The sequence below is a fragment of the Petaurus breviceps genome, unplaced genomic scaffold (assembly GCF_028583685.1).
Source record: "Petaurus breviceps papuanus isolate PSGF00001 unplaced genomic scaffold, PetGlider_PUasm1.0 90466, whole genome shotgun sequence".
NCBI lineage: Eukaryota > Metazoa > Chordata > Mammalia > Diprotodontia > Petauridae > Petaurus > Petaurus breviceps.
This window is the reverse complement of record NW_027187260.1, coordinates 862,447-877,481: the sequence shown is the minus strand read 5'-3', so window position 1 is coordinate 877,481 and position 15,035 is coordinate 862,447. Positions and strand designations below refer to the sequence as shown.

Sequence of the window (15,035 nt, the reverse complement as noted above, 5' to 3'; positions counted from 1 at the left end):
GCACGTCCATGGGGCATGGGAGATCTTTAAATCCCATAACCCTTACACTTTGGCAGCTGAATGGAGAGTGAATTTGGAGCTGAGAAACATTGGGGTAGGCACACTCACCAGTATGCTATTGCAATGGTCCTAGTGTGAGGTGAAAAGCGTATTCACCAAGGTACTGCTCTACTTCCTCTCCTCTCACTTCTTAATCTCTTAAAATAACCTTGTTATCTTTTCTTGTAAATGCTCATTCTTCCCCCCAACTTTTCTCCTACTCCAACTTCCCTATTACTTTTGAAGGCAACACCATCCTCCCAGTCCCTCAGCCTTGCATCTTAGGAAATGTTTTTGATTCCTCACTCTCTCTCACTGTGCATCCCACCCCATATTCCTTTGTTGTCAAAGTCTATCAATTTCACCTGTGCACCATCTCCCATGCTCCTTCTTTCCTCTGGTATTGTCACCACTCAAACTCTCATCACCTTCCCTCCTAAAGCACTGTTGTCTTCTTCCTTAATAAACTTTAGTGGCTTCCTATCACCTGCTTGACATTAAAAACCCTTCATAATCTATCTCTTTCCTACCTTTCCAATTTTTTTACACCTTACTCTCTGCCATGTACTGGCTTCTGAGGTTTTAGAAACAAGACATCTCTCATCTCCAGCCGTTATCTCTGGCTATATGTACCCCATGCCTAGAATGCTCTCCCTCCTCATCTCTGTCTCCTGGCTCTTCTGGCTTCCTTCAATTCTCTAAAATTCTGTCTTCAACAAAAGCTTTTCTTAATCCCTCCTGATTCAAGCACCTTCTGTCTTTAAATTTTTTCATATTTATTCTGTCTATAGCTTGTTGTCTCCCATGTTAGACTGTGAGTTCCCTTGAGGGCAGAGACTGTCTTTTGCCTCTTTTTGTATCCTATTTCTTCCCAAAGTTTGATGCGGTACCTGGCATATGGTAGATACTCAGTAAATGTCTATTGACTCACTGACTGTAAGTAAGGCAGTATCATAGAAGAGAAAAGGGCCTATTCAAGAGATTTTATGAAGGTGAAATTGATAGATTTTGGCAACAGATTGGATATGGGGGTAAGAGATAGTGAGGAGTCAAGGATAAGGTCTAGGCTGTAAGTCTGAGGGACCGGGGGGATGGCAGTGCCCTTGACAATAATAGGGAAGTTTTAAGGAAGTGAGGGTTTAGAAGAAAAGGTAATGAGTTCAAGTTTGGTCATGTTAGGTTTAAGATGTCTATTAGACATGCAACTGAGATGTCTGAAAGGATGTTAGAGATGCTAGATTGGAAGTGAACAGAGAGGTTGGGGCAGAACAGGTAGATTTCAGAATGATCAGCATTCATTAATTCCATAGGAAGGAGTTCATGAGATCACAAGTCAAATAGTATAGAGAGAGAACAGAGAACAGAAGAGGACCCAAGAGAGAGCCCTGTGGGATATCTGTGGTGGAAAGTGGGTGTCCTGGATGAAAACCTATCCAGAGGCTCAAAAAAAGCAGTCTGATAGGTGGGAGGAGAAGCAAGAGAGAGTGGTGTCCTGAAAACCTAGAGAGGAAGGTGATGAAGAGAAGTCAAAGACTGCAGAGAAGTTGGGACAATGAGAGTGGAGAGAAGGTGGCTGCAATTGGCACTTGAGAAACCTTTGGTAACTTTGGAGAGAGCAGTTTTAGTGGAACGGTAAGGTTGGGAGGCGCTAAGAAAAGAGTGAGCAGGAGAAAAGTGAAGGTACCCATTGTAGATGTCTGTCTCTAGGAGTTTAGCGACACAAGGCGGAAGAGAGGTATAAAACAGTAGTTAACAGGGATGGAAGAATCAAATAAGGATTTTCTGAGACTAGAGGAGACAGAGTTATGTTTTTTAAGCAGTAGGGAAGGAGCCAGGAGATGGAGAAATGTTGAAGATAATTTAAATAATGGAGATGACAAAGAGAGCGGTCTTTCAGAGGAGATGAGAGAGAATATTTTTTTTCACTTGTGCAGGTAACGGACTTTGCCTTAGTAAGCAGTAAGGCTATTGCTTGCCTTCTCAAGGAGGGGGGAAGGGTGGGAGAGAGAGGGAGAATTTGGAATTCAAAATTTTTTTAAATAAATGTCAAAATTTTTTTGTTTACACAAAATCAAGAAAAATAAAATTAAACTTTAAAAGTTAAATAAAAATTAAAGGTAAGGAATAAAGCCACCTCTTTGTGTGAGATAGGATGAAAGAAGAGGTAATGGCAAAAGGTATATAAATGATAAAAGATGATGAGGAACGGGGGGAAACTCACAGCAAATGGCCTCAATTTTTTCTGTGAAATATGAAATAAAGTTATCAGCTGAGATAAGAGTGGGAGCTGTGGGAAGTTTGAGGAGGAATGAAGAGATTTGAAAAAGCCACTGTGGAGAGTGGGATATGTGTAGATATGAGGGGTGTAAAAGAATTGCCCAGCAGTAGTGAAGGCCTATGTGAGGATGTATAACATAAATTTGCAGTGGTAACATTGCAATTAATGTTTTTCATTATTCCAGGTTATCCAGTCATCATTGTTAAAGCTTGACAGTGAACTCACAGGCGTGGAAGAATTTGTGGAACACTTGACTTTCTTAGATTATATTTCTTCAAAAATGCCTTCACTGGATAGAGAATATTATATTATCTCCCAAATGTATTCAATCACAAAACACTACAATGTCAGTATTTCACCAGAGCAAGTTGCTCTGTTTCGTGTCCTTCTTCTCAAATATAATCAACTTAAAACAGCTTTTAAATTTCATGAATCAAATAAGGATAATGCTATTATTAAATTCAAGTCAAACTTGGATGAGTTTATGCTTAATTTGCAAAATGAAGTTAGAGACCTGAGGGTCAAGGTAAGTTTCTTTTATAAGAAACAAATATTATATCTTATTTAAATCTATATATGGGTGAATACATAAATAGATTTTAAAAAAATATTTGAAGATATTGGTTGTATTATTTGGGAAAAGGCTTATTGTGGTTGTTCGGTCATTTTTCAGTCATGTCTGACTCTCCATGAGTCCATTTGGGGTTTTCTTGGCAAAGATACTGTAGTGGTTTGCCATTTCTTCTCCAGCTCATGTTGCACATGAGGAAGTGGTACAGGGTTAAGTGACTTGCTCAGGGTCACACAGCTAGTAAATGTCTGAGGTCAGATTTGAACTCAGGTCTTGTTGACCTGGTACTCTATCTACTGCACTACCTACCTGCTCTAAAGGATTATTAGATTGAGTAAAAAAAAAAACAGGGTACAAAGGTTATCACTGATTGACTGTTTGACCTTGGACAAGTTATTATACTTCATTTTCTCCATCTCTAAATGGAGTTGATAATCCTTTCAACACTTTGAATTAATAAGGTAATAAAAACATCTCCTGATTCATTCATTCATCCATTCAACAGATATTTGAGTGCTTCCTATGTTCAAGCCCAGGAGGAGGGAGGGGAAAAGTGGGTGAGAGCCAGGAAAATGAGTAAGACATAGTCCCTATCCTCAGAATTTCCATATGCAAGACAAAAAAAAAAACTAATACAAGACAATATGTGACCAAATGAGAGTGTTCTATGGGCTGTGTGAGTTCAGAGAAGACTATCCCTTGAGCTAAATGTTTTGTACAATAATTAATAACAACTGTCTCATATGATGATTACATATGTCAATAATTGATTTATAGAGCACAGGACTGAAAGGGGCCATAAAGATTATCTAGATGAAAAAACTGAGGGCTGAAGAGCTTGCAGAATTTATTTCTGATGCTTTCAATCAATAACCTCTCCCTCTTTGAATTTCATGTCCTCCAATCATATCCCTTCTTCATTTCTCAGTGACCTCATTAGCTGATTTATAGACATCTTCTCCAATTCATTCTCTGTTGTCCTTCTTAATGACTTTGATATTATTTTCCTCTTTTGGACACTTTTTTTTCTCTTAAGGCAGCTTAGAATTACAGTAGCAATTTTGTCTGTCACATCACTTATTGATCTTTACTGAACTTGGAGTCTACTGAAATACCCAAGACTCTTTGACATAAACTGCTATCTAGTCATGTCTAATTTTTTTTACCTAATTAGAATAATTTATATTTATTCTTATTGAATTTCATGTTATTAGATTTGGCTTATATCTCTGGCCTATTGAAATCTTTTGGGATCCAGATCCTGTCATCCAATGTATTATCTATTTTTCCTCACTCCTAATTAACTGAAAAATTTGATAAATATGTCAGCTGTGTCTTCATCCAAGTCATGGATAAAAATATTAACTGGAAAAGGGTCAAGGGCAGAGGACTGTAACACAACACAAGACACCCAATCTAGGCTGATATTATCTCTTACTTTTCTTTCAGGCACACTTTCAGCCAACTCTGAGTCTTAACTTATTTCTGATTAAATAGAGTCTTAGCATCTATATCTTGTGCATAAAGACACTGAGGAAGACTTTGTCTAGTGCCAGACATGGTCCAGACATGCATAAATATTTCTATGATCTGTCAATCTAAGACTTTATTTTTAAAAAAGGATGTGAGTTTAGTCTTTTATTTTCTGTTCTTGATGAACCCACGGTGATCCTTAGTGATCATCATTTTCATTTACCATTCACTGATCAGTTTCTCTTTATTGGTCAGAATCAAATCCAAAATAGCTTTTCACCTCGTTCATTCCCTAAATGCTGAAAAAGGCAAGTAAAGAAATTTGTCTGCTATTCTCCTTTCATCAGAGACCTCCAGTCAATATCCAGATAGTCATCTTTGACTTTCAAAATCCTACCAGTTCTCCCTCTGCAGAATCTATTGAAATTATTCTCTATTCCATTCCTATTTTCTCCATCATATTTCAGGGTTTTTGTTATCTTCTCTTCCTACAATATAGCATGTATGCTGTTGTTCATACTATTGTCTTTGTGTAGAGCTACCATCACATTAATTTTCTGCACTAAACTGTTCTATGGCTCCCCATTGTACAGTACAAATTACTTATTCTCGCATTCAATGTCCTCCAATGTATTTCTCCAATCTACATTTATGATTTTATCTCATACTCTTTCCCTAATGCACTTTATATTCTAACCAAATTGGACTATTCTTTGCCCTCCATTCCTACAGTACTCTTAATTCCATGCCTCAAATGGAATCCCTCTTATCTCTGCTCATTGAAATTCTTCCCTTTTTCATGTTATACTTCCATAATACCTTGTCTGATCTTTTCAAACTGGAAGTTATTTTTCTCCCCTTGAAGTAATCATAGAAGATTGATCCTTTCCTTTGGCCAAATATTCAACTATTCTTATTTGAATCACAAATATTTGTATAGTCATAGCCTCTGAAATTATAGATTCAGGTTGAATTATTTGATCTTTGTTTCTTCAGTTTCTAAAGTAGTTCCTCATACACAGTACGCATTTAATGACTGGTTGTTGAAATGAATAAGTTCACAGAACTTGTCAATGGTAGAACAATAACTAGACCCTAGATCTTTTACTGGTTACCAGTTTAGTCTTACTTTAAAAAAAATGAACTTCATTTCTGAATTCATTGGTCACAGAATTTTTTTTATTGTTACTTAGGTAAAAAACCCTGTTCTTATACATCCTGCTACTCGACCAGTAACTGCGTTGGAAATTATTGAGTCCCTTTCAGAAGAAGCTTCAATTCTATCCAACAAAGCCCAGACTTATTCAAATTATCAGGATCGTTTTGAGAGTTCTACTGCAATGAGAGGTGTAGCTGTAGAGCGAAATATTGCACAGACTGTGATGTCAGAAATCTCAGAAATTGAATGTGACTTAACTCTGAGGAAAATATTATGGGAAGCACAAGTGGAATGGGGGAATCTGTCTCATGTGTGGAAGAAAAACATTTTTGCCAACATTAATGTAGATTTCATCCAGAAGAGTGTTACAAGATGGATACATATGATTTATATGCTAGATAAAGGTAAATATGAGAATCATTAGTTACTTATAAGAATTTATAATTTTAATATCTTATATACTATATGCTTCAGGAGACACACAATATAAAGTATAAAGAAGTTGTTAAGTAAAAAAAAATAGTCAGTAAACAATTCTTATCTTAGAAAATCAACCTTTGAGCTGGAGTCAAGCAATGGGAGATTTTCAGTTGTAGCAGGGTTCAAAGTCAAGCATCACATGTGGAGCCTAAGGAAAGTAATCATCCTTCTGTCACTTACTTATTTGCACTATTCATTTTCATCTAAGTTTCTAATGTAATTAAGGGGGTTATATTCTGATATTTTTATATTAATAAAAATTATTATATCTCTTATTAAGCAATTATCTCTAATAGCCCACCCCAACTTGCTAAATATAATTTATTAAATAAGCTAAATAAATTTCTTTTCCCATAAAGACTAAGGTTGCACACTAGCTGTGCAATCCTGAGTAAGTCACAACCTCTGTTTGCCTTATTTTCCTCAACTGTAAGATGGGGCTAATATCTACACTACCTACAGCTCAGAGTTGTTGTGAGACTCAAATGGAATGATTTTTGTAAAGTGTTTATCACAGTGTCTGGCCCATAGATATTATTTAAAGTCACTTTTAACTATTACTATGACTCTCAACTTCTCAGTTCTAGAAACAGTCTCAACATACAGTTTTCCTAAGAAACTAATTAAAGAATCTTCCCAAGAATTCTCTTCATGCTTCTTCTTAAGATAAAGGATTAACTCTATTTTCTCAGGAATTGAATTCTCTTGGTCCTTATTTGTTTTCCCCTCAGTCAACACAACTAAAGTCTTAGCCTCTTCACAGACTAATCACAGAGGTCTGTTAAACTGTCATTCCAAGACTTTGTTGCCTCTTAAAGGTAATGGGAATTGGTGTGAAAGGTTTTTAAAGATTGTGTTAAACTATGAAAGAATGACTAAATCAGTATCAAGAACCTGTACTTATTATGAAATCATACGTTCAATCTAGTAGTTTGTGACTTTTTTTCCAGTTAACACTACCAGGTGTTCTTGGAAACTAGCCCTGCATAGAGTGCCTTTCAGTAATTTCATTCACTTATTGGTTTTAACACTGCTATATTGTCTGAACCTTTCCTGTTACTTATTGGGAATTGCCTCTGTTTTGAGGATGGAATGGTCAAACAGGTTACTTTTGCCTAAATGACTGACTTTTTTCAGGTACCAGATAAATCAGAAGTGGTATTTTAGTATACAATTCAAATTAAACAGTTATAAATGCCATGAGTGTTGCCTTTTATAATGTATTAATGAAAGAACTAAAATGAAAAATATATCTTTTGTTGAATAAAAGGGGTTATATTCCTAGAAATATGAGTTTTACTTAAAATTATTTTTGAAGATCAAATCTCTTATACAAAACTTATTATAAATGAGGTTCCTATTTCCAAAGAAAGGCCCAAATGACCTATCACAACAAAAAATAAGAGAGAGAAAACTAAAGATAAAATGTGAGAATATGGTACTGCAGGGTACTTTCTGCCAAAGTTGGACATTGCATCCCATGTTTCAGGGTTTTTTTTCAATTTTATTAACTTAACAAAAATCAATAAATATGAATGTTTCCTTATGTAAACAACAGGAAAAGATGATTGCTTATGACATTACGAAAAGTTGTTGTGTATAGCTTTTTAAAGCATTTGTTAAATTTAACATGATAGTTTCAACATTGCCCATTTGTCTGTGTCACCTTCTAAGTTTATGCTCTCTTCTGTGTGGGTTGGTGGTTTTTTATGATTGATCTAAGATTTTTTCTTTCTTTTCCTTTTTTGGGGGAGGTATCATAATTACTTCTGTCCCACCCCCATGTCTCTCTCTCTCCACCAAAAAAGAAAGAAAGAAAAGAAATGGCTTGCCTTGTAACAAATTTGTATAGTAAAAGAAAAAAGGAATCCACGTGTTCACCATATCAGAAAATGCATGTGTCACTCTGCAAATAAAATCTCTAGCCTCTTTACAAAGTTTATCATCAGTCTTCTAGAGTAATTGATCATTGCATTGACTATATAGGTCATAAGTCTTCCAAAGTAGTTTTTCTTTATAATGTTGTAGTCAGTGTGTAAATTGTTCTGGTTCTGATAATTTTGCTCTGCATAAGTTTATACAATTCCTCTCAGGTTTCTCTGAATCTATCCATTAACAGCATTTACAGTGGTGCTATAATATTCCATTATTTTTATAAACCATAATTTATTCAACCATTCTCCAATTAACAAGCATCCCTTGGTTTCTAGTTCTGTTATAACATAAAGTGTTGTTATGAATATTCTTATACGTATTTATCCTTTCCTTCTTTCTTTGATATCTTTTCGGCATATGCCTGCTGGTGGTATTGAATTATGAATTGATATGCACAGTTTAGAAATAATAATAACAATAAATAGATAGCATGGATATAGCACCTACTATGTTCCAGGCACTATGCTAAGGTCATTACAAATATCTCATTTGATCTTAACAACCACTATGGAAAGTAAATGCTATTATGATTTCTGTTTCACAGATGAGAAAATTGAAGCAAACAGGTTAAATGACTCACCCAAGGTCACATAGCTAGTAAGTGTCTGAGGCTGTATTTGAACTCAAATTTTCCTGACTTTCAAGTGCCACCTAACTTCCTCAACTGAATTTGAGGATACCATTCCAAATACCTTTATATAATATATAGATCAATTCATGCCCCCACCAACACTATATTGGTATACCTGTCTACCCATTGCCTTTCCAAAAATAGCCACTTTCCTGATTGTCATTTGTGCCAATCTACTAACTATGAGGTGGAACTGCAGAGTTGTTTTAATTGACATATCTTTCAGTGATTAGGAATACTTTTTGATGGATGTTAAGTGATAGTTTGTGTTTATTTCCTTCAGATATAGTTTTTCAGATCCTTTGATCATTTATCATTTGAGGAATAGCTCTTGTTCTCATTTGAATTAATTTTCTATATATCTTGGGCATCAGCCCTTTTCAGAGAAACTTACTACAATATTTCCACACCACACAAGTGAAATATTTCTCTTCTAAATTTATCTGAAATTATTACGTATGAAAAATATTTTCACTCATATAATCAAAATTGTCCATTGCATCTTTTGCAATTCTTTCTATTGCTTGTTTGGTCAAGAATTCTTCCCTTTTCCATAATTATGCAATGTATTGGCTTCCATGCTCCTCAAGTTTGTTTGGTAAGTGATCTTTTATATCTTCCATGCATTCATTTCCTCTTTATTGTGGTGTATGGTATGAGATATTAACCTAAATCTACTTTCTGTCAGGCAATTTCCAATTTCTCTAGCACTTATTGTTGAATAATGATTGCTACTTCAATGGTTGAAATCTTTGGGCCTATCAAACACTATAGTATTGTGTTTATTTGCTACTTTGTCTTATGCACTTAATATTTTCTACTGAGCAATTTCTCTATTTTTTAACCAGTAGGAAATAGTGCTGATTATTATTATTTTAAGACCTGGTACTATTGCCCCCTCTTTGTTCCCAATTTAAAAAAAATTCCTCTTTAAATTCTGACCTTTGGTTCTACCAGATCAATTTTATTATTCTTATTTCCAGTTTTATAAAGCAACTCTTTATAGATTAACTGGTATGGTGCTATATTTTTAAATTAATTTAAGAAGTATTATTTTCTTCACATTAGCACAGCTCAACAATGAGCAATTAATACCTTTCCAACTATTTGTTCATCTTTATTTCTGTAAATAAAGGTTTATGATTACAAGTATCTTGTATGTGTCTTGGTAGGTGAACTCCCAGATATTTTATACATTCTGTAGTTATTTTGAAAATAACTTTTTTTTGTCTCTTCCTGATTGATTTTGTTGGTAACATACAGAAAATCTAATGATTTGTGTAGATTTATTTTTATCCTGCTAATTTGATGAAGTTATTAATTGCTTCACTTGAATTTTTGTTGAATCTCGGGTTCATAATATTATTAACATTTGCAAAAGCAAAACTTTTGATTCCTCATTGCCTATGCTTAGTTCTTTAATTTCTTTTTCTTGTATTATTATTACAAATAGTATATATCAAACTATATTTGAACTATGTGTAGTAGTGGTGACATTTGGCCTCCTTAGTTTGCCCTTGATCTTACCGAAAAGTGTTAGATCTATTATTTGTAAGATTTGGTCCTTGGCCTATATATTCTTTAGGATTGTAATTTGACATCCATTTAAGTTTAAATTCTTTTTTTAAATGTTATATATTGATGATAATTTTTATTGTGTTGAGTTCAGTAAAGAATATGTTTGCTATTTTCCCATTTTTTGTTTTTTTAAAAGTTTTTATGCCCTATCACATGGTTCATTTTTGTAACAGTGCTACACATAGATAAGAAACATACTTAGAATGAATAGAGTACCAGCCCTGGAGTCAGGAAGACCTGAGTTCAAATCCAGCCTCAGACACTTAACAAAAAAAACTAGCCATGTGACCTTGGGCAAGTACTTAACCCCAGTTGCCCTCAAAAAAGCAAAAAGAAAAGAAATGTACTTATATCCACATATAAGTCATATACATATATGTGTGCATATGTATGTATGTGTATGTATATATAACATATATAATATTTCCTATTTCTATGTCTAACACATTTAAACTTTTCTAAAATTCTTTTTCAGTCTATCTTAACTGTCTTTATTATTCACCTTTTTAAGATTTTTCTAAGTCTGAAAGCAGAACACTGAGGTGCACAACTGTTATAGATTTATTTATTTCTTTTAATTCATTAATTATTATTATTTAATAATTATATTATATATAAATAATATATTATAGTTATAAATAAAATATAAAAATAATTTAAAATTATTATTAATTAATATAATTAATTAATTAGCTTTTCCATTAAGTTCTTAAATACCATATACATACACACACACTCACACACCTGTGTGTATTTGTATAATATAAAGTATTACATATACTAAGTATTGATATTATATATACTTCTTGTAAGCAATATATTGTTAGATTCTGATTTCTGATTTATTCTGCTATCCTCTTCTTGTTCATGAGTAAATTCATTCCATTAATGTTCACAGTAATGATTGTTAGTTGTGTATTTCCTTCTGTCATATTCTCTTACACTTTTTCCTCTTTTTCCCCTGCCCTCCATCTTTACAAAGAAGAATGGGGTAGAAAAAGAGAAGAAATTCCATCAATACCCTATGTTTGAAGTGATCTGTTTCTATTCCTTTGCACCACTGCCCTTCACCTAGCTCAGATCCTGATTTCTAGTTCTTACATTTATTGCTCGTTTAAATCTCCCCCTTTATGATCTACAATCCAAAGGTGAAGTTTGCTTGTGATAACTTGTGACTATCTCCTTCCTGACTCTCTTTTACCTCTTCAGTCACCCTTCCTCTTTTCTCTTTCCACACCTATTTTGCTGTTTCCCTTACAGTATTTCCACACCAAACTTGTCCATGGCTTCACCTTTCCTTTATTCAGTTAGGATGAGAGTTAATGATATTCCCACTTTCCACCACTCCACCCACCATGTTTGTATATTCTTTTCCTTTGTGCAATTGAATTATGTGAAATAGTAGGTTCTTCCCTCTTCTTCCCAGTTTCTTCCTTATTTCTATGTTCCTTTTCCCTTCCCTTCTCTTTTCTCACTTAAAGAAAACAGAACTCTGTGTGTGTGCATGCACACACACATGTTTAAATCATGTTTTTGTTATGTATTCCCCTCTGTCATCCTGAAAGAGTAGTGGTACTCCCCAACAGTAGAAGGAGTGGATTAAGAGAAACATGAGTTTAGAATTAGACATGTTAAGTTTGCTAAAGCTTTTGGACATCCAGGTGGAAATGCCCAGCAGGATTTTGGCTATTTGGGACAGGAATTCAGGAAAAAGATAAAGGCTGAAGGACTTGTTCTGTAAAATTTGGATTCAGTAGAAAGGCCACACTTAAGAATCTAGAAGGTCAGATGTGACTTCCAGGCAGCAGATTCTCCACCCCTGGGCTGAATGAATAGATTTGGGAGTCATTTGCATAGAAATGACAGTTCAATCCTAGAGAGATGGTAAGATGAGAAAAGAAGAATAGCCAGGTCAAAAGCAAAAGGTACACACAAACATAGGAAGCAGGAAATGTGTAATGGTCCTGCAAAAGAGTTGGGGAAGGACTAGTCAAACAGAAAGAGAACCATGACAGAGCATTATCATAAAAACTCAAACAACAGAACCAATGGAGGGAGAGGAACTGGTGAGCCATGTCAGATACCATAGAAAGAGAGGTCACAAAGGATGAGAACTCTGAGAAGATCATTATATTTAACAATAAGCAGTACATTGGTGATGACATTGGAGAGAACAATTTCAGTCAAGTGAAGAAAAAAGTCAGACTACATGATGTTAAGAAGTGAGAACAGTAACAACAATGTAATAACACTGATTAAAACTGTGGAAGATTTTACTACTCTGATCAAGACAATTCCAAAAGATCCATGATGAAAAAATGCCATCCACCCCCAAAGAGACAACTGATGAGTCCTGAGTATAGATTGAAGCATACTTTTTTCACTTGCTTTATTTTTTTTTCTTGTTTTTTGGGGTTGTTTTCTTTTGCAATATGGCTAATATGGAAATAGGTTTTACATGATTTCATATGAATAATTAATAACATATTGCTCACCTCAAGGAGAGGGCGAGGGGCAGGAGAGAATTTGAAACTCAAAATTAAAAAAAACATGTTAATGTTTAAATGTAATAGGGAAATATTTAACAAAATTAATAAAAATATATTATGGGGTTTTTTCTAAAGAAGTGAATGAGAAATAGAAAAATGGAGACAATGTAATAAATATAGAAAGCTTTACCTAAGAGTCTGAATGATAATAGATAAAAGAAATAAACTAAAAAATTAGGAATGGTATTAATAATGAGTAGCTACCATATATGTTGCTTTTAAGAAAGATAGAAACGGATTTCATTTTTTAAAAGTGCCCACCTCCCACCCCCACCCCCCAAAAAAAACCCTTATTGTGCTGTTTTGATTTACAGGCTTACCAAAAAATTCTATGGTAAAAAATCTTAAGCAATCAGTAATGGATTTTAAACAAGGTCTGCCTACTATCATAGCTTTAGTAAACCCTTTTCTTAAAACTCGGCATTGGGATGCAATACAAGGGATTATTGGGCAAGAATTTATTTTGGATAGACTGAGCACAGTAGAACAACTTCTGAAGCTTAAGGTAGGTATAAAACACTAATCTGCAGCACTTAAGACTTCTGTTCATCTAGGTTCTCAACCTGTCCAAGACACATTTGGGCAGGATGAAAAGGGAATACACAACGCCCGCGCGCGCGCACACACACACACACACACACACATCAGAAACAGAGACAGAGAGACAAACATATGACTACTGTGGCATCTCTAGAAAGATTAGGCTACCCTAAGGGAATCCAACTGTTTTTACTTCCTCTTCTTTTTTTTATTTTGAGGCAATTGGCATTAAGTGACTTGCCCAGGGTCACCCAACTAGTAAGTGTCAAGTGTCTAAAGTCAGATTTTAACTCCAGAGCCAGCCACCGGATCTGTTGTGCCACCTACTTGGCCCCCTCAGGATGTGAGTGTAGCAGGGCTGGAAGAAGGGTAGTATAGGAGTTTGGACTTTGCTACTTGGATTTACTAAATATATTTCTACAAGTGCCAATTGGGAAATAGTGTACCTATAGATAAGGAACCCAAATTAGATAAAGCAATATGTATTTTTAAAAACAGTGTTGCTTTTCTGCTAACCTCTAACACCATAGAGGGGGAAAAATCACTCAGATGATGTGTGTTGGTCTGCCAATATCCTTCATTGCTGGCTATTTAATGGTCTCCATATTTTTAAGGAAAGATGGAGAAATGGAAAAGAAATCACACATAACAGGACAAATAAAAATTATTAAGGTAATTTTAAAAAGCAAAAGGAGTTGGAGTTTGTGAGGTGAATACATGGTTGAAAGGTCTCTATTTTCATTTCCAGGAAGAGCAGAACAGAAAATGAACACTTCAATAAGAGATTTTCAGTTCAGTAAAATTAAAAAAAATATGTTGCCTAGTACTAGGCAAGGTACTGTGCTAAGTTCTGGAGACAGAGAGAAAACTCAAACAGACACTGTATTTGAAGAGCTTAAAATCCTTGATTTTGGCTAGATGGTTAGTTTTAAGGGGGAAAATCATCATAGTATGAAGGCTTAAACATTGGAGCTATTAAAGGAAGGGGCTGCTGAGGTAGGTCCCATAATCCACAGGTTTAAAAATTAAATCCATTGGCATTTATCTGGGAGAGAGTTCAGCTGAATTTGGTCCCCTTGGAACCTGGTAATACAAATGTTACATAGAAAATCATCTCTGGGTCTTTTAATTTGGGCTGTTTATGAAATCTTAATGATAAATATCCTATGAAAATGAGATCTGGAATTAAAACATATTAGTAATTATTGTATTGGGCATTCAGGTATATTTTCTTTATTTTAGTTGTATCGCTATGAAGAAAAAATCATTGAAATATCAACAATAGCAACGAATGAAGCTGCTCTGGAAAAAATGCTGTTTAAGATTATTGAGCTCTGGAGTAATACTCCTTTACGTTTGACTCCCCATCAGACAGAAGGTTCCACAATCCTTATTATTTCATCCATAGATGATATATTAGCTCAGTTAGAGGAGTCTCAAGTTATAATTGCAACAATTAAAGGATCTCCCTATCTCGGGACAATGAAGGTAAATATCACAGAAGGAAGACATTTTTCCTGTTTTGATATTTCATGTTTTGTTTACAGATTTTGTATTCTGCAACCTTCATGGCTGTGTATGTTGTTCTTGTGCATATTTTAGCTATTGCTTTCCATAAAGTAATTATTTTCATTTAAGTGACATGTAACTCCTATTTTTCCTAAGGAGAAAGTTAGAATTTTTCCTTATTGAAAATAAAAAAACTCACAGGACAGAACATTTCAGAGTAAGTTAATTCTTGGCATGAATCTCCAACCTTATCACCTCAAATCAAATAATGAAGAAAAGTAAATCTTATCAAA

General features: G+C 34.5%; 1 protein-coding gene across 1 annotated transcript in view; it reads left to right on the top strand.

Annotated features, from left to right (window-relative positions):
* DNAH14 (dynein axonemal heavy chain 14) overlaps positions 1-15,035 on the top strand; it is a 412,217-nt gene that overhangs the window by 105,966 nt on the left and 291,216 nt on the right. The window contains exons 19-22 of the mRNA XM_069062634.1: positions 2,502-2,843; positions 5,555-5,924; positions 13,008-13,198; positions 14,476-14,721. Coding sequence (XP_068918735.1) covers positions 2,502-2,843; positions 5,555-5,924; positions 13,008-13,198; positions 14,476-14,721 — 1,149 coding nt within the window. The remainder of the gene's footprint in view (positions 1-2,501; positions 2,844-5,554; positions 5,925-13,007; positions 13,199-14,475; positions 14,722-15,035) is intronic.